General features: G+C 33.9%; 2 protein-coding genes and 1 pseudogene across 2 annotated transcripts; all 3 read left to right on the forward strand.

Annotated features, from left to right (window-relative positions):
- The first annotated feature begins 1,859 nt into the window (after positions 1–1,859).
- Positions 1,860–5,412, forward strand: LOC114748777 (glycosyltransferase BC10-like). Its single transcript, XM_028937234.1, has 2 exons — positions 1,860–2,646; positions 4,405–5,412. The coding sequence occupies exons 1-2, from the start codon at positions 2,014–2,016 to the stop codon at positions 5,047–5,049; spliced, it is 1,278 nt and encodes a 425-aa protein (XP_028793067.1). The 5' UTR covers positions 1,860–2,013; the 3' UTR covers positions 5,050–5,412.
- A 7,477-nt stretch (positions 5,413–12,889) lies between these two features.
- Positions 12,890–16,604, forward strand: LOC114748768 (protein SAR DEFICIENT 1). Its single transcript, XM_028937226.1, has 7 exons — positions 12,890–13,053; positions 13,148–13,223; positions 13,319–13,877; positions 15,140–15,300; positions 15,410–15,607; positions 15,764–15,863; positions 15,961–16,604. Exons 1-7 carry the CDS (start codon positions 12,962–12,964, stop codon positions 16,227–16,229), a joined length of 1,455 nt encoding a protein of 484 aa, XP_028793059.1. The 5' UTR covers positions 12,890–12,961; the 3' UTR covers positions 16,230–16,604.
- An 822-nt stretch (positions 16,605–17,426) lies between these two features.
- On the forward strand, positions 17,427–19,231 carry LOC114748704 (L-type lectin-domain containing receptor kinase IX.1-like; annotated as a pseudogene).
- The last annotated feature ends 6,667 nt before the right edge of the window (positions 19,232–25,898 follow it).

Below are 25,898 nucleotides of genomic sequence, written 5' to 3' on the forward strand. Positions count from 1 at the left end.
GTCAATGACGTTGCCGGTTTCACTGACTAGGAACTCCACATAATGAAAATTGAATTCTGTATGAGACTCAGATTTTCAATCTAACTTTCCCCGGCCGGAATCAATTTATCTTTGAATGTTCGACATTGAGAATGTTATCTTAAAAGAGGGGCTTTATAAGATTTTGAATTTTTTACTTCCGATAACTAGCTCTTAAGACATGATTCTTCTGAAAACTTGTACTTGTTACAATGATGTTTTCATTGAGATTTAACCAATCAAAATACTATAATAGATCTCGTCCTACTCTTTGGAGTATATCATGAAGACCAGTAGACATTGTTACTGTTGCAAGCTTTATTAAAGAAAAACCTAGACATCTAAAAATACCTTTTATTCAGTATTAACCCCAGTTAAGTGAGAATTAATGAAGGGTATTTTTGAAACAAGATTATTGATAAATTATTGTTTTCTCCAAAATATTTTATATTATAAAATATGAAATCACTGCAGAAACGTTTTGTAAATGAAAATAAAAAAAATATTTAGTATTTTCATTTCCCACTGTCCTGTTATCTTAGGTATTATGGTTAGAGGTACAATGTAGATCTTTTAATCAATTTAGAATTTCCAGCTTTTATCATTGTAACACATGAAGTGGATGCTTACGTAATACAATCTATCTATGATGGTGTAAGCTAGGATTATTAGTTGGTAAAAAAAAGTAAGGTACAATTATTAAATATAATTTTGATTTGTTAGGGGTTTAACTTTAAGAATCAGAACTCCGTTGAGTTTTCGATTTTCATTGTTTTACATAATAATCATTTCAAAATGGATTTTTTTCTGAGAAATTTTTAGTCAAATTGGAAGTGCTTTCTTTATTTATTTTTGCCAGAGTGCTTCCTTCGTTATTTGCAAACAATAAAGGAAAAAAGAGGATAAAATATCCTAGAAATTATTAAAGAATAAACCAGTGCATGTGAATTTCAAAATTCTAATTCAGATCCTGTATCATTTTAGAATTTTCAAATATTGTAAAATCCTATAAATGCTTTTTACTATTTTTTTTCTTTTTTATTTTATTTTAAATATTGCCACCTCAGCACTTTTGGTAGTTGGAGCTTCTATGCCGGTGACCCTAACGGCGGCTAGCCATTGAAGCTCTAGCCACATGTCACCAGAACTTCGATGACTAGTCGCCAGAGCTCCGATGACTACTTTTTCTTATGTGTTGACTCTTTTTTTTTAAATATTGACTACAATTATTTTTAAAACTCCGATGATTACTCTTATTTAGCTATTGACTACTCTAATATGACAATTGACTACTTTTATTTTTAAAATTTTGGTGACTACTCTTATTTAACAATTAGATACTTTAATTTTGCTATTGACTACCTTTGATTTAAAAATTCAAAAAATATATTAAGTGTTGTTGGAGATCTCGTCTAATCAATAGCTATATAAAAGTAGTTGTCAAAACTTTGAAAACAAAAGTAATCAATAATTAAATTAGAGTAGTTAATAGTTATATGAAAGTAATTATTAAAAATAAATATATTGTTGTCATTTCACAAAATTTTAAAATTTCAAAATAGTACTAGAGGTTTGATTTGAAATTTTGAAATTTACTTACCCTAATTTATTCTTTAACATTTTTAAAGGTATTTTAATGTCTTTTTCCCAACAATAAGTGCACCATCACAGTTTTAAAATTTTCCTTTATATTGTTTTATCACTTCTTTTTTGCGTATCGGTTCAGGGAGTAAAAAGAAAACTTGTTTATTACGCGTGTTTAAATGGACCCAAGAAGTGCAAGTAAGCCGTGCAAAAAATATTAATCTATTGGAATAATTCAACCAAGACTAAGTCTAAATTAGAGCTTTGAAGCCTTACGTGTTATAATAAAGATCTTTCCATGTATGGCAATTGCACAAGTTTTCCATTCTCCGAAAGTTTGTATTTCAATCTCTTTAATCTTCAATCCAAACTCCAACCAACACCCTTCATTTTCCCTCCCTCTCCACCCCAATGAAGCAGCAAGACCGTATTTACACAGTCCCATATCTCCATCTCTTCAATCCTCAATCTCCATATCTTCTTCACTGCTTCTCTGTTTTTCTGCTCTTTGGCTCTGTTTTGCTCATCGGAATCACTCTCTTTATCAATGACTTCTTCCTCAACTTCCACATCCAGCAATTCCTTGGCTTCACTTCACCTCCACCGCCTTCAACAACCAATGTTTCTTCATTAAATCAGACCACAGAAACAAAACCCTGGTCAATAAGTATTCAGAATCAGACTACAGAGACAAAACCCTGGTCAGTAAGTATTCACAATCAGACAGAACCTACCTTAACACAGCATGGAGGATTGAATGATTCCTTGAACGTTCCTCCGAAGGTGATGCATCATATGAGTGATCAAGAGTTGCTACGGACAGCTTCGAGGGTTCCTAGGATTCAGAAAGTTCATTTCAGGCACACCCCTAAAGTTGCATTCATGTTTCTGACGAAAGGTCCTCTTCCATTGGCTCCTCTGTGGCAGAGATTCTTCCAAGGAATCGATCCTGGATTGTATTCTATCTATGTTCATTCCCATCCTTCTTTCAACCAAACACTCCCCAGAACATCTGTCTTCTATGGCCGCTCAATCCCAAGTAAGGTCAGTTCATCTTGCCATGAATCCACTTCGTTTACATTTGATTAATTAGCATGCACTAATCCTGTTTTCTTTTTGTTTCAATTCAAATTAGGACTATTAGAACCCCATTAATAATGTGTGTTCCAATCGCGAACTGTTTGAGTAAAACTGAACAAGTTTCCCTAAGAGTTAAGATTAATGCATAAATAATATATACATACACTAACTTCTTGTTTTCTTCCAATACACTTAAAGTGTAATAGGAATTAATCGGGTCTCCTGATCCCCAGAAGAGCTCATATTATTTGAAGTATTTTTGGGGAGAAGCACCCAATCTCAATTTCATTTAAGCTTTTAGGGATTTCATAGCTTAAATGAGAATGCAAAAGGAAACTACTAATATTTTCATGTTTTGAAAAAGGAAACTGAGCCTCATTCTACGCCTATTTTAGTGGACATTACTCACAAAACGTATTATAAGGGTAGCATGTGAGGTGTGTGATTTGCTTGAACATGGCGATCAACATTTTTTGGGTTTTTGGCTTAAAGAGACTTCTTCTTTTTTTTTAATTAAAAAAAGTCTTTTTCATTGATATTAAATAATAGTTAAATTGCTTTCAAATTTCAACATCCATTATATATTTATCATTCACGTTCTTCTTTCCTTCTCTGTATACTAACTTAAGTAATTGGTAGACAACTACTTGTGCATTTTCTTTTCTTGGGAATCTGAGCATATCCTTCTTCAATAAAGTATTTTGAATCCAGATCCTGCATGTTATAAAAAACCAAATTCTGAGTTGCACCTGTCTGCACGCACCTCGACATAAACTTTTTAATGTGCAAGTTTCTTGCACATGAACTCACGAAGGGTTTGACATTCTATTAAGAATTTTATGGAACATCCTAATTATGAGGTTATCACATATTCATGATTGGTATTTTATTAAGATAATTGTACTTTGGATGTAATTTACAGAACCTTACCTGGGGTCGCCCTTTAGAAGGACAATATGTGTCTCTACATGGGCATATATTTTTCGGTGAACTCTGAAAATTATTTAAAAAAAGCCAGTTTCTTTCTGATTGTTATTGGTCCAACGAACTAGGAAAGAGGGTTTGAATTCCCCATTACTTTTGAGATAAAATTACTACAAAGTTGGTCAACTAAATCTGCATGCAATATTTCCAACGTGGAATATCTCTTCTCTTTTAAGTGTGCTTTTTTTTTTTTGGCCCATATTCTTTGAGGTGTCACTGGAAGTGATTATTTCTAAGGGAAAAGTAACTCTCGCATTAATATCAATTATTATATTAGAAAGGCAAAATTTACATATATCACGAAGTTAAAACGCACGTACACAGAAAGTATTCGACTATAATCATTTGCACAGAAATTCAATGCAACGAACAAAAAAGCATCAAAGCAATGCATTTTTTATACGAAAGATTATGACGTTTAAAACTAAAGATCCATCTCTAACTTATCAACAAGTTGGTTATGGAAGCAATTCGTTCCACATTTTCCTTCGATTCCACTCCTCTTCCAGCTCCTAGGGAATTCCACACTTCCATATTCTAACTTTTCCTAGTTCCTTGCTGCCTACTTTATTGCTCTCTAGAAACAATAATTCTAGATAGAAACAACAAAGAATAAGAATAGCACATGGCAATCTTAAAGAATATACTAAAATGTATTCATGCGGCCCAAGTATGGATAGGCCTCTCTTTTCCTTCTTGGAATTGAACCATGTTTTGTTAATTTCAATCCACATTCAGGAAGTAAGATGGGGGAATATTGACATGATAGAGGCAGAGATACGGCTACTAGCTAATGCCTTGCTTGATTTCTCCAACCAACGTTTTGTTCTGCTCTCAGAGTCATGCATTCCTCTCTTCAACTTCTCCACTATCTACAACTATCTCATGAACTCAACCCAAAACTATGTGCAAGCCTACAATTTGCCAGGCGTAGAGGGAGGACGAGGACGTTACAGTTCCCAGATGAAGCCACTCATTAAGCTTAACCAGTGGCGAAAGGGCTCACAGTGGTTTCAAATCAACAGAGCCCTAGCAATTGACGTAGTCTCCGACAAACAATATTTTCCAGTGTTCAAGCGCTATTGTAAGGCTTTTTGTTGTGGGGATGAGCACTATTTGCCCACTTTTGTTAGCATCAAGTTTTGGAAGACCAACTCGAACAGGACTTTGACTTGGGTTGACTGGTCAAAAGGTGGAATCCACCCATCAAGGTTCATGAGAATGCATATAACCTATGATTTCTTGGAGAGGCTAAGGCATGGAAGCACATGTGAGTACAACGGAAAGACCACTAATATTTGCCATTTGTTTGCAAGGAAATTCATGCCTGACTCTTTGAATAGGCTTCTACGGTTTGCTCCCAAGATAATGCGATTCAATTGATTATTTATTTGAACATACAATACCCTTTTGGATTCAACTTGTTCATTCATATACATACAATGGCTGGGTATATAGTTTGGCGCCTCAGATAGGGCCAGAGAATATTTCTAAAGGGCATGATAGTACAAAATTTTGTACTATTAATACTTCTTGTGATGTACCACAGAATAAGATTAAGAATTATCACACAGGATCCTCTCATATTCTCCTCCTCCAATTTCCTGTCAATCTGGAGAGAGAAAGGGAGAGAAGGAATGTGTCCGATCCATTCTTTGTTACTATCTCCATCGCCTTGGAATTAGCTAGATAGAATAGCCCGATCAGATACTTGGTATTTAATGTTATATACATGAACAACCAGTCAACTGAAGTTTAAATGTCATTTTGATTAGTATAACGTTAGATTGTCCATAACAATCAAATCAGGACATATCTAGTTCTTTGTTTAATACCATCTATATCAATGTGAATGATAGGATGCCAAAATGTTTTTTCTTATCTTTCTCGCTCGTTGTTATTCATACAAGGGGAAAAGAACACTAATTGGAGACAAAAAGCACCCAGAAAAAATGAACGAGTAAACGAAGCAAAGCAGGTCAAACATTATGCAGCAGAACTGGCAACAAAATGACAGTAAAATGAAGACAAAAACACCCAAAAAAATGTGGAGGAGAAATTTAAAAAAAAAAAAGAGAGAGAGCAAAACACACTAGAAATTGTGCGGGTACAATGTGACACCAAAAAGCAATATAATGGAGACAGAAAAAAATATAGACAAGACGAAGAGGATCAGGCATTATGCAGCCAAACTAGACAGACATCAGCAAGACTAACAAGATAGGAGGACCAGAACCAAAAGGAGGCATTGCCTCGAATATCTCATCTCTGTTGTTTATCCAGAAATACTTTTAAAAAATATTTTTTCACGAGTCGAGATAAACTTCTCTAAGTATTTACTTACTTTCATGTATTTATTTACTTCGTATATTATAAAATTACTTTTAAAAAACAACCCCTTAAAATTAGTCAAGAACGATGGGGACAAACCTTTCTCCTCCCCGTATGTTCAGTTTCGCGTCCTTGAGGTGCGGCAGTGCAGTAAACTTCAGGGCTGGGAAGAAGGCAAATTCCCCAAATTCCTGAGCCTATGGCTCTATTGAACGGCGAGTTTCACTTCTCCAGAACCTGTGAGTCTGATACTGTTGCAGAAGCAGACGATTTGGATTTGCAGAGGAAATGGCGACTCATGCGAATGAGGAAGAAGCCAGCACTGGGAGTAGGAGAGAGAGGGAATCTAGGAATTGATTTCATGAGTGGAAGCGGAGCCCGGGGCGCTTCAACTTCTGTTCACCTCCCCTCCCGCCCTCTCCTGGATTTCTCGTTTAGCCCGTTGGAGTAGACTGCGGAATGGAGGCAATGTCACTTTCGTACTTGGGCTTACGGGTCAAGCACATGGACTCGGGCCCTTAAATTTCAGGAACTCATTACATTAATGTGCGTGCCGAATTCTCTGGCCAACGTTTTGCTAAAAGTGTTTAAGAAAAAACATTAAATCACTTTTTAAAAATGATTTTATAAAATTTAAGATAAATATATGAGAAGAATTTTATTTCAGTTTACGTAAAATGTACTTTTTTTAAAAAAAATTTTAAACATCCCAAACACCCCTTTAAATTAATGCATTCTTTTGTTTTACTTTTATACATGTTAGAGCCGAAGTGTTAAAATTAGAAAGAATTATAAAGGATTGTTTGTATGAGACCCACATCATAATTTAAAAAATAATTTTATAAGATATTAAATAAGCATATGAAAGAAATTTTATCTCAATTTATATGAAAATATTTTTTAAAAATATTTTTTAGTTCAACCAAAGACGCGGCTAGTATCGTATTCAAAATTCGTTGACTTGGTCTTGAGACTTGGTCTTTTAAATGGGCCCTTAAATTTCCTTCACAGGAGCTCATTACGTTAATGCACTTGCTGAATGCTCTAGCCAACGTTTTGTTCTTGACTTAATGCATTCTTTTGTTTTACTTCTACATATTCTGTTAGAGGTGAAGTGTTAAAATTAGAAAGAATTATTAGAGTGTTTGGATGAAACCAAATTATGGTTTTAAAAATAATTTTACGGAATACAAAATGAATATGTGAGAAGAATTTTATTTTGATTGGTATGAAAGTATTTTTTAAAAGTGTTTTTTAATTCGGCCAAACACCCATCTTTTTCAAAATTTGTTAAAAAGTGTTTTTTAGTTCAGCCAATCACCCTTCTTTTTCAAAATTCGTTGACTTGGTCTTGAGACTTATTGACATGCCAATAAACTCACTGGTCACCAACCTATTGATGTAACGCTTGCTCCTAAAATGTGTGTGCATGACACGAAGCCTCTATTAGTTAATTTGTTATCATTGTTATTGACGCTACCGATCACTATTAATAAATTGCCAAGAGCTAATGGCACAAAAGACCATGTCATTATTAATAGAGCCGCTAGTCTAAGTGAAATTTCCTGGAACTTTGTACATGTTAAAACCAAAATTACAGATCATACCTCAGTGATATTATATTCTTTTTCATAGTTCAATTATATGCCAAATCTGATGGCAACAAAAAAAAAAAAAAGGTATATGCCAAATCACATATACTGGCAACCCAAGAATATTTTCTTCCAAATATACATGTTCATCATATATTCCTAGATTGCGTCAAATTTGTTACAACGTTGCTCAGTGTTACTCATTGTTATTTCATTCTTATTGTCCAGAGTCCAGACTATTTCAACCTCCTTTTGCACTCATCGTTTCATCACGTTTGCAGAAATCCAAACAGTCTTGTGTGTTGAAAAGATTATTCTTTTTCAGTGAAAAGTAATATTCTTTCTTTCTTTTTTCTTTTTTAAATAACTTAGAGTATTCTCAAGCAATTTTGAATTTGAGATTAATATCTGTTAAATGAGCATTAGCGTTAAAATCCCCCAACAAGTACACTTTTTAAAATTTAGGCTTATGTTTTCCTCTTCACATAAATAAGATCACTTACCATCTCAATCAATAATTTGTTGCTACAAAAATGCTGTACAAAGACAGGACTAATTTAATATTAAAAAGAACCAGCTCGTGATAAAAAATAAAAAAAGAAAGAGCATCTTTTAGATCAACACATCAACGGAAATTGCATAGGAAGAGTTGGTTTAGATTTTTCATTGACTTATTTATTAACTAAACTTGTCATTATTGCCGGTGCATTTTAGTGCACATATAAAATTTCTGTGTTCCACACGAGCCTTGCGTATATACGAATATAATCAATCAATCATGACTATACTACATAGTTCTACTAACCAATAACGAAATTTTCGTATTATATACGTACGACAATGTCTGGGCATTATATTGGCCTCTGAATTTGACAAACATATATAATAAACGGTTGCTTAACCATCGGCTCCTTTTTAGATTTTTCTGTGTCTCTTCATTTTGGATGTTTGTTCCCTTACTTCTCCTGAAAAATGATAGCCCAAATAATCGGATCGTATCGAACCATTTGTCACCATTTGCTTAGGCGCTTTCAATACACATTTCACAAAACAGTGTTTATAACGAGCAAGAAACAGCGTTTAACTTTTTTGGTCGTCTCCAAATTTGTTTTATTTTAATTGCTTTTTTTTTTGGTCGTTGAATCATTATCTTTCAATTTGTGTCATATTGTTGGTCCTCTGGTCTAACTTTCTTTAATATTTCAAACCAACACCATTAACTTTCTTAATGTTAGAAAATAACACTGAATATTCCCTAGAGACAACCATAGAATTAGCTATGATCAGTATTTATTATTTACTAATAATTTATTTTGTTTGCATGTTGGTCTCTAGTTCCTGTCAAGAAGAATAAGACCGAGTTATTATTAATAGATCACAGTCAAGCGTGAAAATTTCTAAGAACTTGATCACAAAGCACAAAGTTACAGATCAGATTCCAGTAATATTCTATTGTCAGTTAAAGTGTGTGTATACACGCTGTCTCTGGTAATTAATATCCCTCTTGTAGTTCTAGATATAAGATCTTTTTTGTAGTGTAAATTATACTACAAAAGAGGTTTTATATTTAGATTAGAGGAATATAAGGCTAAAATATACATTTAGTCATTTAGTTTTATACAAGGTTGCAGTTGGTCTCTTAACTTTAAAAAGTATACTTTTGGTTTTTAACTTCAAAATTGATGGTTTTAAATGATGATTTTTTATAACAATCATAGTTCTTTTGAATATTAAACTTAATATGTTATCATTTCGTAATGTTTTATTAGCATCTAAGAGCTCAATATTATTATTTTTTGTTAACAATTTTAGGGTTAAAGGACTAAAATTTTACTTTTTAAAATTAAAGGATTAAAATAAAACCTTATGTAAAATTGAAGGACTAAAAATATACTTCATCCTTAATATAAAAGCTCATTAACTAATTTAAGTAGATTAAAAAAATTAATTAAGTTAGTTGTTTGTAATAAATATGTATTTTTTCCTAAAATACCCTTGCTAATAATGTATATTAGCTACGAAAACTACTACAGAAAAAATAGATAAATATAAAAAATAAAATAAATTAAAATCTTATATTTAAGATTAATTTAAAAGTCAAACTAACTAATAAGTGTATTAAATTAAAATCAAACGTACAGGAGAATAAGAGAGTGAGAATTCGAGTATAGTAAACATTACGAAGAAACTGCTGGGGTGTTTCACGTGAGCTTCATAAATGGCTTTAAATAATGGGAAACCTGAGCATTGAGTGTGGAAAACTCCACATTGTTGAGCAGGGACATATGGGTAGGTGGGATCTTCCATTTTCGGGGAAACTACTTTAACTTTAATTGTGTGCCACACAAAACGACATTATAATATTATTACGTCCAAAAAGAGACGAACCAGATAGCAAAAACAAACACGACATTATAATATTATTTCTACTTCCGGTCTTTAATATAAGTCCTATTTAATTTTTATATTGGTTCTAAATATAAGATCCCAATTCACTTTGTCTTTCATATTTATACATTTTTTTTCAAAATAGTTCTTATAATAATGATTGTTCTAGTCAATACACTTGATTAGTAAAAATATTTTAAGAAAGATAATATTTATTTAGGACAAATAACTAATTCAATTTACTTCTTTAATATTAGATAATACCTATTTAGGACAAATAACTAACTCAATTTACTTGTTTAATATCCTTAAATTAGTTAACTGGTTCTTATAATTAGAACTGGAAGTAGTATGTCCAAAAAGAGACGACCCAGATAGCAAATACAAACACGGGACGTGTTAATCACCGCGTCCTCCCTGTTCTCAGTCTTTCCCATTATTCAATAACTCCAACTTCGCAGTCAAGATTACTAAAACGAAGCCTATTCAATATAATTAATACTATAAATCACCCTTAGCATGGCATAACTAAGAAAAGTTTTTTTAAGTCTTAATAATTCCATTTTAAAATTTAATAACTTTCAAACCATACAATTTACTGAACAATAAATAAAAGTCTAATTAACATTATAACTTATAAATAGGACAAAGCATCTTTTTTTCTGACTTCTAAATGGTAAATCGAATGATGGGAGTAATCCTTCGGGCCATTTCAAAATGTAAGAGATAATCAAAATATTTTTTTTATCTTAATATAAGATTTCAATATATTTTGTTTATCAATTTTATAAAAAATTTTCCCAAATTATCTCTATTAATTACATATATTAAAAGGGTTTTCATCATCAACAAACTTCTTTAATATTTAAAAATTAATTATCTGATTTTTATATTAGATTAATATGTAAATTTGTCCTGAAAGTTTTTATGCAGGAACGTTAGGTATTTAAAAGTTTTTTTTCGTTGTCCCGGGAGTTTTAAATCTTAGCATTATTATCTCATACAATTAAAAATATTAATGGATAATGTTAGTTTTTTACAACAAGAGATAATATTATTATAATTTTAAATTTTCAAGACAAATTTACTCCTTAAAAAAACTTTCAGATACTTAAAAGCTTTTTTGAGTGAAATTTTTTAAAATCAACTTGCACTGCACCTGGTCTTTTTTATATTTATAAAACCGCATGACAAGTCTCATCCCTTCCCCTTGTTTGTTGGCCGGGTTTTAAAAGCGCATGTTGGCCGGCTTTAGACGCGTGCCACGTGGATCTGTTTGGGAGTTGAAGCTGAGAGTGTGCCACGCAGTGTTATTGTCAGGGACATAGGAAATATCTCCCGAGCTTCCATTTTCAATTGGCTTTTATCGGACATATTGCCTGTTTTTTGACCCTATTCTCCCCCACAACATTGGCTTATTAGGCTTTACTTTTCCCCTTTTTTGCTATTATCAAGAACACGGCCATTTAAGTGAGAAGAGCCATTGTATGCCCAGTTGATCATTAATTGAAAATTATCTTAGCCAGATAAGCCTGATTTTATTTGTGCTGATCCATGCCTTTTTTTCTCTCGAAGTAGAGTATCATCTGTGGATGCGTTTTATTTTTAGTTATTTAATTATAAATATCTGATATTAAAAGTTATTGGAGAAATAGGAGAGGGTGTGATAATAGAAGAAAGTCCCTATCAATTATCAAATATAGCGCCCCTTAACTTGGTAATATATATTGTAAGCAGACAAGGCTTTACCTTTTTCTAAGTTGAAAAGAGCACTAGAAGATATTAAAGACCAATAATTTAATAAACATAGCAAGAGGTAATTCTAGTTGAGTATCTTGTTTGCCATTGTACTACATCACTTTCAGCTCCAATAATTAAATTACATAAATGAATAAATACATTAAATACATGACTTTGAAGCGCCAAACACGGACTCGATCCTTCCTGGAAGCACATGACTTGACCAAAATCTATATGACGAGAGAGCATCCAACCGCGTGCATTTGATAAAATTAAAACGGTGAACAAGTAAAATTATGAACTTCCACATTAATCATACTATTAGCTAGGGATGACTTTTGGCCATAAAATAATTTTTTTTAATTTACTCAATTTATCATTTTTTTAAATTAATTTATCTATTTTGTAAAACTTGATAAATAATCTAATGTCATAATTAAGTAATTTATTTAGTTTTTTGATCTAAATTACATAAATAGCATTTTCGCTTAAATACATAATCACGTGCATTCCTTTTTCGCTTCGATCATTATATTCATCAAATCTGACTCCAACGTTTGGATTCTTGGTTTGATTTGGTTCTGGTGGGAATGAAGCTGTTCGTACGATTCAACACTCTGGTTTGAATTTCAAAGGAACCAAAGGTTTGATATATTCAAGCAAACTTAGACTCGATATTGAACCGTTGGATTTTCTTTTATGTTGGGCCAAAATTTCAACCATCAGATTAGATTGAAGCCACCAAATAATTATCAAGTGTCGCATCTTTGCAACACTTGTTTGGCCATTCCAACTCGCGGGTAATAGTTTTTCAGATTGCCCTTAAATTATATATGCCCCATTAAACCTGAATCTTATTTTTTGTGGCCCCCAGAGCCTGTAGGTCCTACCGTCTCCAGATCAGCAGGCCAAATGTGTGAAAAGTGTAAACAATAAGAGAGAGAGAGAGAGGAGGCGGAGGGTTGACTTTGAGGGGCTTTTGACGTCAAAGTCTTTACATCATACAAACGCATCTTCGCCACAACGCTGCCTCTGCAATCTGCCTGGTGGTTTCCACCAACATTCCAAGAAGCTTCTGATCATTTTTCTTTTTCTGATATCTTAAATATTTAATTTAATTTCTACAGTGATCCAGTAGCGTATATATAAAAGCAACAAACCCTCCTCTTGAGAGCAACCTTGCACCATCCCCTCCTTTTCTCTCTGACTATACTGAATCTCTTCCTCCTGAATCATTCCCGAAAATGGCCGCCAAAAGGTTTTTCAATGATTCTGGTCCAGACCCAGACAACCGAAGCGATAAACGCATGAGACCCACTCGACCTTCTTTTGCTTCGTATGTGCACCGCCCCTTCGATCGTCTCCGTTCAATTTAGTTTCAAAGCCTATCTGGTTCTGAATTCTGATGATTAATTCTATATATTTGACAGGATCATAGGAGAAGTGGTTATGGTGAAGAACATGCACAACCTTTTCTCTGCCTTGGAGCCTTTGCTCAGAAGAGTCGTAAGTCATCAACCATTCATCTTCCGTTCAAGAGCTTATCAGAGTCGGATGATTTGGCATTCAAGTTAATTACAATTATTATTGTTGTTAATTAGGTTACTGAAGAGGTTGAAAGAGCTATGAGGCATTGTTGCCCACGTTCGTTGACTCGGTCTCCTTCTCTGCGAATCGAAGCATTTGAACAGCCACAAGCATCAGGCTATCAACTAATGTTCAGCAACAAGCTTTCTCTTCCAATATTCACGGGAACCAGGATTCTGGACATTGATGGCCAAAATATCCAAGTGATGCTTGTTCAGAAGAACGGTGACCAAATGGTTCGGACCAGTCTTCCCCAACCTATTAAGCTGGAACTTGTGGTTCTCGACGGAGATTTCCCCGCAGCCGACAAGGAGGCATGGACCACCGAGGAGTTCGATAAGAACATACTGAAGGAGAGAACCGGGAAACGGCCTTTGCTCACCGGAGAATTGAACCTCACCATGAGGGACGGGATTGCACCCACCTGTGATATTGAGTTCACCGATAATTCTAGCTGGATCAGAAGCCGCAAGTTCCGGGTCGCCGTCAGAGTTGCTCCGGGGAGTAACCTCGGTGTTCGGATTCGTGAAGGCATGACGGAGGCCTTTGTTGTGAAGGATCATCGTGGAGAACGTAAGTATTATGTTTTCTTACTTCAATCAAATTGATAATTAACTACTTGCGATTTTTCTTAACACAGTTTTGATTTGCTATCTGCAAGCCAAAGCCATAACTTAGCGGGTTTCCAATTTAAGCATCTTGGTCTTGCATATATATTTACATTGTCATATATTTCGTGCCCGAGCCTGATTAAGCTTTGACCTGTTAGCATCGTTAACAAGAATATTATTATATCAGTCATTTGGTTCACAAGTGTCATTTGTTTATAATTTAATTCAGGTTGTTGATAATCATATATAGGGGGAGAAATACATAGCCAGTTCTTGAATCAACCTCTTGTTTTATATATACTATTATACATAGAGCTGGTCAAGAGGAAATTTCATTAGATATTTCACACACACCCACAAAATTTTCTGACTGACCCACATATCACTCGAGTTGCACGCGTGAGAAAAGCAGACAATGATAAAGAGAATGAAAGGACGTGGAACTTTACTGGAATTTGGCATGATTTGAACATCATCTCTGTATAGGTTAGGCTACAGATACACAGACATATATTCGACTTTAACGAGAACAATATTCTAATAAAATACTATTTATACTATCTTCCAAAAACAAAATGCCTAGTTTGGCATAGTTTTGGGAGAAGCTCGATTTATATATATATATAAATATATAGATAATATTTCATATTTTTATACAATAATAAATAAATTCTTACAAAAAAAAAATATTGAGGGACAGGGTTCAAATTCAAAGATTCAAATTATATATATTCATTTGTAAAATAATCTCCCTCGCTCTCTCTCTCTCTCTATATATATATATATATATTTATATCCACTACGTCGTAGAGAGGGAGAGAGCACTGGACAAGTCCAGATTGTATATTATACTGGACATCCCTACCTTTCATCCTTTCCAGCAAGGTAGATGGTTGTCTGCATTTTGGCTTTTCTTTCTTTATATTTTTCCTCTTAATATATTCCGAATTATCCTTTAAAGAAAAACTAGATGGCTAGAAAAAAAGAAAGCGACTGTTAATCTGCTGGTCAAAAAGAAAAACACAGCTCATTAAGCTTATTAATTAGGAGCTTACAGCCGGCAACACTGCATATGCTCATGGTCCCACCAGAGCAACCTTTTTTTCACACACACACACACGCATATGTATTTACAGTTACAGAAAACCATGAACTTTATATTCAGCTATAGATTGATTAACAATACAATGATGAAATTAACGTAAGTTGAATATGAATGTGAAGTGTACAAGAAACATCACCCACCAATGTTGAACGATGAAGTGTGGCGTCTGGAGAAGATTGGTAAAGACGGAGCTTTTCACAAGAAGTTGTCGTCGGAGAGTGTTAACACCGTCCAGGACTTCCTCAAGCTCTTCATCGTCGATCCTCACAAACTCAGAAAGGTAAGAATAATTCCCAATTAATCATCTTGATTTATTATATAAATAAATAAATATTTGTAGGGGCATCATGGGAATTTACTTATTTCTCATTCCTGTGGAATAATTGCAGATTCTAGGGATAGGGATGTCCGAGAAGATGTGGGAAGTGACTGTGAAGCACGCCAAGACGTGTGTAATGGGGACCAAAGTCTACATGTACCGTGGGTCCCACTTCGCCCTCTATCTGAATCCCATCTGCCAGCTCATTAAAGCTGAAATGAACGGCCACACTTTCCACGGCAAGGACATCAGCACCAACATTAATAGGGTATGCTCCATATCCATCCATCCACCCGTCCTAATTAATTTCTGGTGGAGCCCCGGGGCACCCAAAAAAAAAAAAAAAATCATTTTTTTAATATATTTTTTTTCTGGATGATTCGATCTATTAATTACTTATGAGAAGAATGTCACGAATTTGCAGACCTACATAGAGAAACTGGTGAAGGAGGCATATGCGAAGTGGAATTGCTTGGAAGAAATTGACCAACTTATGGGGAGTAACATGGCTCTACTAACCCAAGGTTGGTTATTAAGTTGGTTTTAATTATTAATTGCTGATTTCTCTAATGCATTGCAGAAAGGGAGTCTGACGACCAATTTACTGCTATGTGAGTACAGGGGACAGCATGGAGCAAATGCCAAACAACAGCATCAGCAACAATGAAGCAATATCATTTGGTAATGAGATGGACTTCTTGGGAGATAGCTACGCAACAAACAATGCGGAAATTGTAGGAAGTGGTGAGTGGGGACTGAATAATCCAGTATTCTCAACAGCATCGTACGTAAATGCCATGACTTATAACTTCTCCGAGACACAATCAGATGGGAATATAACGCCCTCTGCTTCTCTCATGGACGGTTCTGCAACTCCCAGATGGCCTTGACCATTATTCTGTACATATATAGGACTCTATAACTTACAGCATCAGGTAAATTAGGTTTTAGTGCAGTGCCAAGTGTTTCAGCCCTACAAAATGTGTTTGCTAAGCATCACGGTGCTTAGATTGGGCTTTGTTATGTTAGTCTGTAGGGAGTAGTTGTTAGGTAGGTGGAGGCAGGCCCATTTTTAAGAAGGTGTTGTGGATGATGGGCAGGGCCTCTCCTTCCCAATGGTCAACCTTGCCCTTAATGGGTCAGTGTTGCTGTGTTTATTCAATGTTTCCCAAGTCACAGACTTCTGCAACGTGATGTTTCATTTCTTCTTGTATTCGTTTTGGGCGTGGTTTCCCGTGATATTGATCTCCGTTCAGTTCGAGTTTCGACTTTATACTGCTATTACCAAAATCTAACCAAGTAACCGTGGATTGTTTAGTACAAAAATTGATGTCAAGTTCACAAAAAGGTAAGTTAGATGAAGAGGTCCCCCCAAAAAAGGGATTCGGTTCGTCTAAAAGTTGTTAAAATAGAGCTTCTTTAATGTGTCGAGAGTTAAATCTAAATCCTCAGCTTCATAGACGTAATAGAAAAGCTTTGCATTGACATGTTATTTAATATGAAACCAAACATGCTTAAAATCGTAAAACTGATCGTAGTAGAAATCGATAACCAAGGTATTATACTGGAAAAAAAACGCAATTCCCAGCTCTCACACAACTTCATGCAACGTTACAAATGGAGCCTCTCCAAAACAGTGATCGTAAATTAAATGGACATGATTTTCAACGGTTATATGGTTCAATTCACATAGGAATCTGAGTCATAAAGCTCAGTACATAAAGAAGTTGCCCAGCAAAGGAAATGGTGAATGACAGAAGGACGAACAAGCAAAAGAGAAGCAGAGGAGGTCGACTCAGATGGCAGATATCTTAATCATTTCACACCTCTCAACCTAAGATGAGTACATCATCATTTGTTCTACCATTTCTGGAACGTATGGACATCAAGACTTGAGATAAATGAAGAAATTTTGAGGATTTTGCCTCCATTACAATATCATTCCACAAAGTTCCTTGTCCCTCAGCCAGGGGGACTTAATTTGGCCACAAGTCTATCTTGTCTCTTCAATAGCATGAATTATCATAAGCATTTCACAAGACTCATATTTGCCATCTTCTTGCCAACAACAAGAGAAACGTTTCCTCATGCCGACACTAGCAAGCTTTCTTCTTCCTCTGTTTTCCTTCTTCATCCATACTGCCTCTGCTAGCAATTCCACTTCATCCTTCACAGTCTGTCCCGCCTACAGCTTTGCCCATCGGATCCAAGCCGGATACCCTTTCTGGCTATCACATGGTTCCATTCCTGACCAGTATTGTGGTTACCAAGAATTCGGCCACATCTGCGATGATGGCTATCCCGTCTACTCTTCACTTATCGTTTCACGAACATAGACTGTGATAATCATTCCCTTCACCTCGTTGATTTTGATACCTTCTACCAAACATGTCTGGGGGCAGTTCACAAAGTTCTGTTGGGCAACTTACTCCATCCTCGCTTCCGTTTGAATTTGAAAGTTAGGTCTTGTTACAATTCTAGTTCTCACCTCTCTTATGCGTCGCCCATAACGGGCTTTTCATCTGTGGTGGGGAACGAGAGTGGGGGTTTTGATTGGTCTAGGAATTCTGAAGAGAGCGTCACGGAGATAAATTTGAAGGGCCATGTTACAAGTGAAGGATTGACGAATGAGCATAAAGAAGAGGCCATGAATGAATGTTTTGTGCTTAACCGGCAAAGCGTTTATGATGAGTGCGAGGATTCTGAAGGGTTGCGTGGCTACAATAATGCTGAAAATGAGCTCATGTGTTTCTGCAAGGATGGCAGCGGACAAAGCAATGGCTGCTCAGGTATGTTAGCAATAAGCGGGATCATATATTCATTGAAAAGGTGCGGCCGCAATCTCTTGCAACAGAACATGTGGCTCTTTCGTTCTTGATGGCAGTCTGAAGCATACTAACTAGTTGGTGGAATGCATACATTGCGAGAAACCTGTACATAAAAAATTGGACTGCAATGGTTTGACTCTATATATTTATTAATTAGATGTATGGAAAGATATTAATAAAACGTGCTTCATTACTCTTTACATTATCCCTACATTTGTCAGTAACTACGTGTTGACTTTTTAGGTCTCTAATCCTTGTAATTCACACGATTTCACTCATTCGTGTTTTGTTAATGAAATATATGCTTTTCTTTGTTTATGACAGGGAGATGCATGTGAATATCGTCAGCATCATTGGTTTTTGTCTTGAAGGCAGCAAAAAAGCAGTCGCGTATGAACTTATGCCCAATGGTTCACTTGAAAAGTTCATATGCAAGAGGGATTTAGAGCCAAATTGCAAATTGCAAAAAAGATAGCTGACTTAAGTTGGGAAAGATTACTCCAAATTGCAAAAAAGATAGTTGACTTGAGTATTTGCATAGTGGTTGCAACACTCGGATTCTGCATTTTTATTTTGACATAGAACCTAACAATATCTTTTTGGATAAAAACTTTTGCCCAAAGATCTCAGATTTTGAGCTAGTTAAATTTTGTTCTAGAACACATAGTACCATCTCAATGCTTGGTGCAAGGGGTACTGCTGAGTATATTGCTCCAGAAATATGGAATAGGAACTTTGGAGGAGTCTCCCACAAGTCAGACGTGCATAGCTATGGAATGTTGACTTTAAAAAGGGTTGGAAGAAGACAAGATATAAATGGAGAAGCGAGTGATTCAAGTGATCGATATTTTCCTCATTTGGTATACAAGCAAATTGCATCAGACAAGAATATTGCAGAACATGATTATATGACTAGAAAGGAAAGTGAAATTGCAAAGAAGATGATGGTGGTGGGATTATGGTGCGTACAGGCAATGCCATCAGATAGAACTTCCATGAATATAGTGATTGCTCTCAATTCCACCAAAGCCTTCCATATTTTCTCCTGTAACAGCAAGAAATGAAGAGGAAAATTGTGCTTCACATTATTCTGTTTTTGTTTGATTAGTTGATCTGTAGATGGTAGCAGATAGTTGTGTTATAGACACCTTAGCTTGCTAATCTCTGTATATATAGTGATGAATAATGTGCCAGTCCTTTTTCCCAGTTTTGCGTCTCTGTACCACGTTAATGCAAATGTACAGCGACTAAGAATACTTCATGTCATCTGAATAAATGATGAAATAATTTAAAATCAAATTATTTGATTAAGTATCAACACTTCAACAAGTGTTTTTCTTTTTTCTTTTCTTTTTTTTTGGTTGGCGTGGTTTCCTTTCATAATGATGTTCGTTCAGTTTGATTTTCAACTTTAAACTGCTATTAGTAAAATCCAGCCCAGTAATTGCGGATTGTTCAGGACATAAATCGATGTGAAATTCACTGAAACGTAGAGTGAAAAAAACATTAACACCCACAACTTGAATTTAATAAAAATAAAAATAAAAATTTTCCTGAGAGAGAGAATAATTGAGGTGTGAAAGGGTTTTGTTGAATTTTATATTATTTTTTAAATCGTAAATGTGACTTTTCGGTGGCGGTGTTTCTTTTAGTAAAACAAAATTGATTTTATAAAAACATTTTTGGATGAAAAAGGGTAGCGTTGTCTTTTGCCCGTGAGATTGAACGAAAAGAATTGCGGGGGGGGACCCTTTCAATGATCATTGATATTGAAAGTAGCTTGATCAACAAGTTTGAACAACAAAAATAAATTAATAGGTGAGTATATCTTAGAGGTCCTTGTATGACAGGGTGTTTAGATAGAAACCAAATTATGGTTTCAAAAGTATTTTTTATAATTTACCAAATATATATGTAGAAGAGTTTGTCTCATTTTATAAAAAAGTGCTTTTTAGAAACACTTTTAAAAGTTGTCAAATACTCTTAATTGTAACAAGTTGATGGTTTTGCTTGAAAAGTTACTGCCATTACTAAAATTACATCAATGCTATGGCTTTGGATAATCATCTGCTCTAGATTAGATTTGGATATTCTCAATCTTAATATTTTCATTATTTAAAAAAGATTTCTTGAAACAATATAAATGAAACATAAATTCTACACATCCAATTATGCTGGCAACTTGGGATCCAGTGAGAGCTAAAAAAGGGACCGGGTCGGTCTTATAGGGCCGAAATTTTAAAACTACCCTAGTTCACTAGGCCCGACTCTTAAGTAGACAGGCTCAGGGCTGGCTTGTGAGTTTTGGGCCCGTTTAAAAAAACTATTTTTTTATATATTTTTCACATGTTTATGAAAAAATGAAAATAAACCAATAAAATTACTAGTAAAAGATATTAATATGAATAAAATTAATTCATAAATATAAAAGATCATTATATATAAATGTCTATCAACATACAAAAAATTTAAAACATTCATTAGACATAACAAGTCAATAGCATTAAGTATTAACATCCAAAAGTTTCATTAAAAGTAGATAAATATTTTCACTAAAAAAAGTGGATAAACACTATCATATCTATCTTCAATTGTAAGAATATTTGATTGTGCTTTATGTAACATCCTAAATATTATTATAAAAAAAAATTTAAATTATTATTTAAAAAAAATTAAATAATGTAAAATAATATTTTTTATTATTAAATAATAATATTTTATTAATATTTTTTTAAAAAAAATTGACCCAGCTTTCCACCGACTTTCGGTGGAAAAGCTGGGGGGTTATTAAGAGGGAGAAGAATCATGGGGGAAGACCATTGATGGAAGGAAGAATTTGAAGCTAGAAATTAAAGAGGGAGGAGGAAAATGGGGAAGTATAATAAATGAGAGAAGAAAATTGAGGAAGGATGGTTGGCATGTTAAAGGATAAATAGAGGAGGGAGTGTTACGTAGAATAGAGAAAGAGAGGGTGAGAGACGCAGGAAGAAAAAGAACAAGAGAGTGAGTGAAGATTTCTGCAAGTACGTGCTAGCATTTGGGGATCATTTAGGTACATAAAAACACTTCTTTCTATTAGATTTCTTTTATGAATATTTTCTATATATTTAAAACTTTATATTAGTAGTATTACTACAATGTTTAGAGAAAATTTTATGAGCTGGGTACAAAGTAAGTAATGATTTTTGACAATATATGATTGTAGAAATTTAGAGATAAATAAGTAGTTAATTTTAACCGGTTTAGATTTGTCTATTTATTATCTATGGTATTTAAAATTAAATTTATTTGTTGAAAAATTTGTCATTTATGATATATATCATATTTATACCGATTAAAAATAGGTTAAATAATTTATTTGGGTTGTTTGATATATTATTAAAATTTTAATCTGTTTATATTTGTTTATTGATTGTTTTGAGAATTTTAAACTAAGATTTTAGTTGAAAAATGTATTATTCAAGATATATAGAATGTTTTTACCGATTAAATTTAAGTTAAATAACTTATTTGGGTTACTTAATATATTATTGATGATTTAATCGGTTTAAAATGTAAAATAGGTTAAGACTATATTATTAGAAAAATTTTGAAACTGGAAACTTAAGTTATAAATTGATATTCTTACAATATTAGATAAAAAAAATATTTTATAAATAATTATAATTATAATGAGTTATTTGGGTAGAGAAAAATTGTTATTTGAAGTAAGAATTTTTGGATAGTAAATATATGTATATATATTATTAATAATAAATTCTATGTAATTTAAGTTAATTATTTGCATATATATTAAATTGTATCTATATTATTTGTAGATTATCTTGTACTTCGGAGTTTGTAATTTGCGCTCTTATTTCTCACGCTGTGAGGTTAAGCTTGGAGTAGAGGTAACCGGGGTTAATTTATTTTATATACATGTTTTGAATTGTAAGGTGTTTATTATGTTTTTATTTTCTTAAGTTAATTTGTGAAATTATGCCTGTGAATAAAGTGTATATTTTCTTATATGACAAATTTTGGTGAAGTGGGAAGTATGTTGATTTAAGTATGCTTGAGTTGTGCTTTATTGTAAATTTTGTTTTCTGTGGTGCTGAATTTAATATACTAATATTTGTTATTGAAAAAAAATGATGAAAATGTTTCGTACTTTGTTTGAAATTATATCATCTTACTTTGAAAAATTATGAGATTTTTAATATATATATATTGTGACTACGCATGGGGTTCATATATGGAGGTTGGGATTTTGTTATGTGGAGGATAATTGTTCTTGAAGCCCGCGCGGCATGCCTACACTATTGATCCCAGTGTTTGGCTTCTTTTTGTTAGACCCCTGTAGTTTTTCCTTTTCCTTGGCCCGGAATTGAGAATGAACTCTAGGGTAGACACCTCTTGTACCATAGTCCACTCTTGGGCAGTGTAGGTACAGGAGGGGGGCCCGTTGCTTGATGTGAGTGGGGTGACCTTTGGTCGGGTTACTCAGCACAGAAAGCCCGGGTCCTTGTCAAGGAGTCATAAGGAGGAGCAAGGTGATGGGAGGGCATATTTCATTGTGTTGTTGCATATATGTACTTTTATATGAATTGTGTTGTGGATGGAGAGATATACTCTTTTTATGTGATTATACCTATTAAAGTACCATTTATTTCTTAAACTATATTTAAGCACTACTTCACCAACTTGCCATCCTACTTGTATATGTCATAAATTAATACTTGGTTACTGGGACTTTACGTCTCACCCCGCTATTCATCAATACTTTTCAGGAGAGCCATCTAGTTTGGCTTGACGTGAAGGGAAGCAACCAGAGGCATAGGAGGGCATAACCTAGTAGTCCTCTTTTGGTTTAGGCATGTAATGTTATGTATATTGCCATCTTAGGGCCCACAACTGTGTTGACATATATTTTCTTTTGTTTGGATGACTGTATTTGATGGAATGCTGTTAAAATGGCTAAAGGCCATAAGACTCTACTGTATGTGATACTCTTATGTGTATGACTTGTGGGCTAGGTTGAGCACCCTATGTTTCTTGTGCCCTAAGTCTTTGTGGGATGAATATTATGTTGGGCTTGTGGGCAGTTACTGTGCCCTGAGGCTTTGTTCTACGTTGTTAAACCCATGGGTGTTTTAAGTATCCTGAGCCACTTGTGATGTTTTTGAATTAAGTCAAACTCTTTATAACCATGGTAGTATTTTAACACTCTAACTCAATTCTTTTTCTACCATGGTTATCATTTTAAAAATAGTTTTATAATTATGTATTAAGAAGAGGTCTTTTCACTTTACTAGTAATAGGCTCTTCTTAAATTCTAAAAATATCAATGATTTCTTCTCAATATTATTTAGCTATTTTGGAGTCTAATATGTTTTCTCTTCCGTCTTTTTGAATTGAATTTTTTGCTCACTAGTAAGTTTATTTAAAAATATCAATATTAAGTTTGTTTTAGAGGTTTCAACTTAGAAACTATTGGGAAATGATTCTGTGTTTGTAATCTACAAATGAGGTCTTATAATTAGGACCGAAGGTAATACTTTTTTCCTTAGACTTTAAATGTGAAAATTACTTTACAGCACAGTCTCGTGAGAAGTCTGAAATATCTTAACACTTTGGATTGATCCATAATATGTTTTTAATGAACTAACTATATCATCCTCTTTTTGCTTTTGCTCAGGATGGTCTTTTTTTGTTTTGTCTAACTCATTTGTCTAACTCTATTTAAATATAGAGTAAAAATTTTGATATACTCACTATAGAAAAAGTGTTAACTTATTTATTAAAATTTTATAACATATATACAAATTGAAGCGAATATGTTGGTTTAATCATTAAAATTTTTGTTTTGATATCGGGTATATATTTTGTTTATTTTAATATATAATTGTTGGTCCAAATAAATACAAATTTGAAATATGATTTAGGGCATGGAGAATATATTTTTATTTATTTTAATATCATTAAAGATTGAGGTGTAAGCTGAGAGTGAGTGAAAGACTGAAAGTAAAACTTAGAGAAGGAGAATGAGTAAAACATTAGGGACTTAGGTTAGGGTTAAGAAAAACAAATATAAACTAAGAAAAAATTATTGTTGGCGGGTTTAAATGGGCCAACCCGTTTATTTTTCAGCTCTATAAGATTGCCCATTTTAAGTTCAAGTTCTCTTTGAAAACTCTAAATTACAAACCTGGCTCTCAACTTAAATGAATTTAAATGGACCGATCCGATGGGTTCGACTCGTTTTTCAGGTTCTAGATCCAACCTTATAAAAGCCACACTCTTATTGCAGACCACAGGATGAGCCCGCAATATCTAATGGCGCCTCTCTAATGTGTCCGCATTAAATTTGACTCCTCATGAAACACACGTCTTGTAAAACTAGTCAATATGAAACCAGGCATATCTTAAAAGGAAAATTATAATTAGGTCCTAAAAAATTATTTAATTATTCTAAAGTCTATTGATATTTGAGAAGTATAACAAGTTTTAGTATAGAAAATGATAACTTGTTTATGCTTTTCATTTGTACTTTTTAGTAATTAAATTCTTCCAAGAGCTTCCTAATTAAAATCCTAAATCTACTCGTAGAACAAGCCAATTACCGAGTTATATTCCAAAACAAGTCAATTTTGGCACATCGTTATCTTCCCCATCGTACAACGGTTTGACACTTCATAGTTGTGCTTTGACACAAAATGTTCACATTTCAAATTCCAACTTATTATTCACTTTTTGAAAAAGCCTTGCCCTAAGGGTTCTTCAAAGAAACTAGACTTACTATATAGGATAGTAGCCTAATTTGGGTCGATTCACAAAGGAGCTTAAATGATGTTAAAGTTCCTTAGCTAAACCACTAATTAACAAATTAACAAATTAAAGATGCAGACAATTGAACAATGGATCATTCATTTCAGGTCTCATAAATGCAGAATATAAATCTTTGTAAATTTCGGATTCATCTCAGCAAGATGGTGAGGGGTTAAAACGTGATAAAATATCAAATGTGAAAGAGTATTCTCCTGGAGATGTGCTTTGCCTTCCTAGTCTGATTAAGATATTGGAGTGAGACCGAATTGAAAAGATTGAACTAACAACTCGTTAATTCCCTTGCCAATTAGATTCCGCAACTGCGATAATCTAAGGACAGGTATAGACTCATTCGGTTAAGAATCAGAAGCACAACAAATCAAACTTCTCTATGACAATCACAACTATACACTGTTTTGAACATTAATCAAATCGATTATAAGGTCTGAAACAACTCGAACAGAAACTATAATCTGATTCTACTCAATAACAGAGAAGGCACTTTCAACTCGAATGTGCGATAGATTCATTGCTCTACTAATTCTCGAACAGATTCAAAAGTTTTAGTGAAATATAATTCGTAATCAATCCTGAAATAATAATATCAAATGAACAACTCATCTAATCCACATTATAATCTCAGACCAAAACTGAAGAAACGAGAAACTCCCTGTTAAAACTAAGACTCGGGCATCGGTTCCATCTCTAGGTAGAACACAGACGCTTAGCTGCTCATGCTTTGGTTTTGCTCCGCATCGTTGAAGATTGCAATAGCCATGGCAGAAATGGTATGGGTCGGATAGGAGAGAATGTGAGAGGAATAGTGACGGTGGGATCCAGATGAAGCTCTCGAGAATGAGTGAGGTCTCCTCTGCATCTGAGATATTCAATCTGCAGTAAAGATGATGATGAGCTATCCTTCTC

The sequence above is a fragment of the Neltuma alba genome, unplaced genomic scaffold, assembly GCF_004799145.2.
Source record: "Neltuma alba isolate B1F8T4 unplaced genomic scaffold, ASM479914v2 tig00000931_pilon, whole genome shotgun sequence".
NCBI lineage: Eukaryota > Viridiplantae > Streptophyta > Magnoliopsida > Fabales > Fabaceae > Neltuma > Neltuma alba.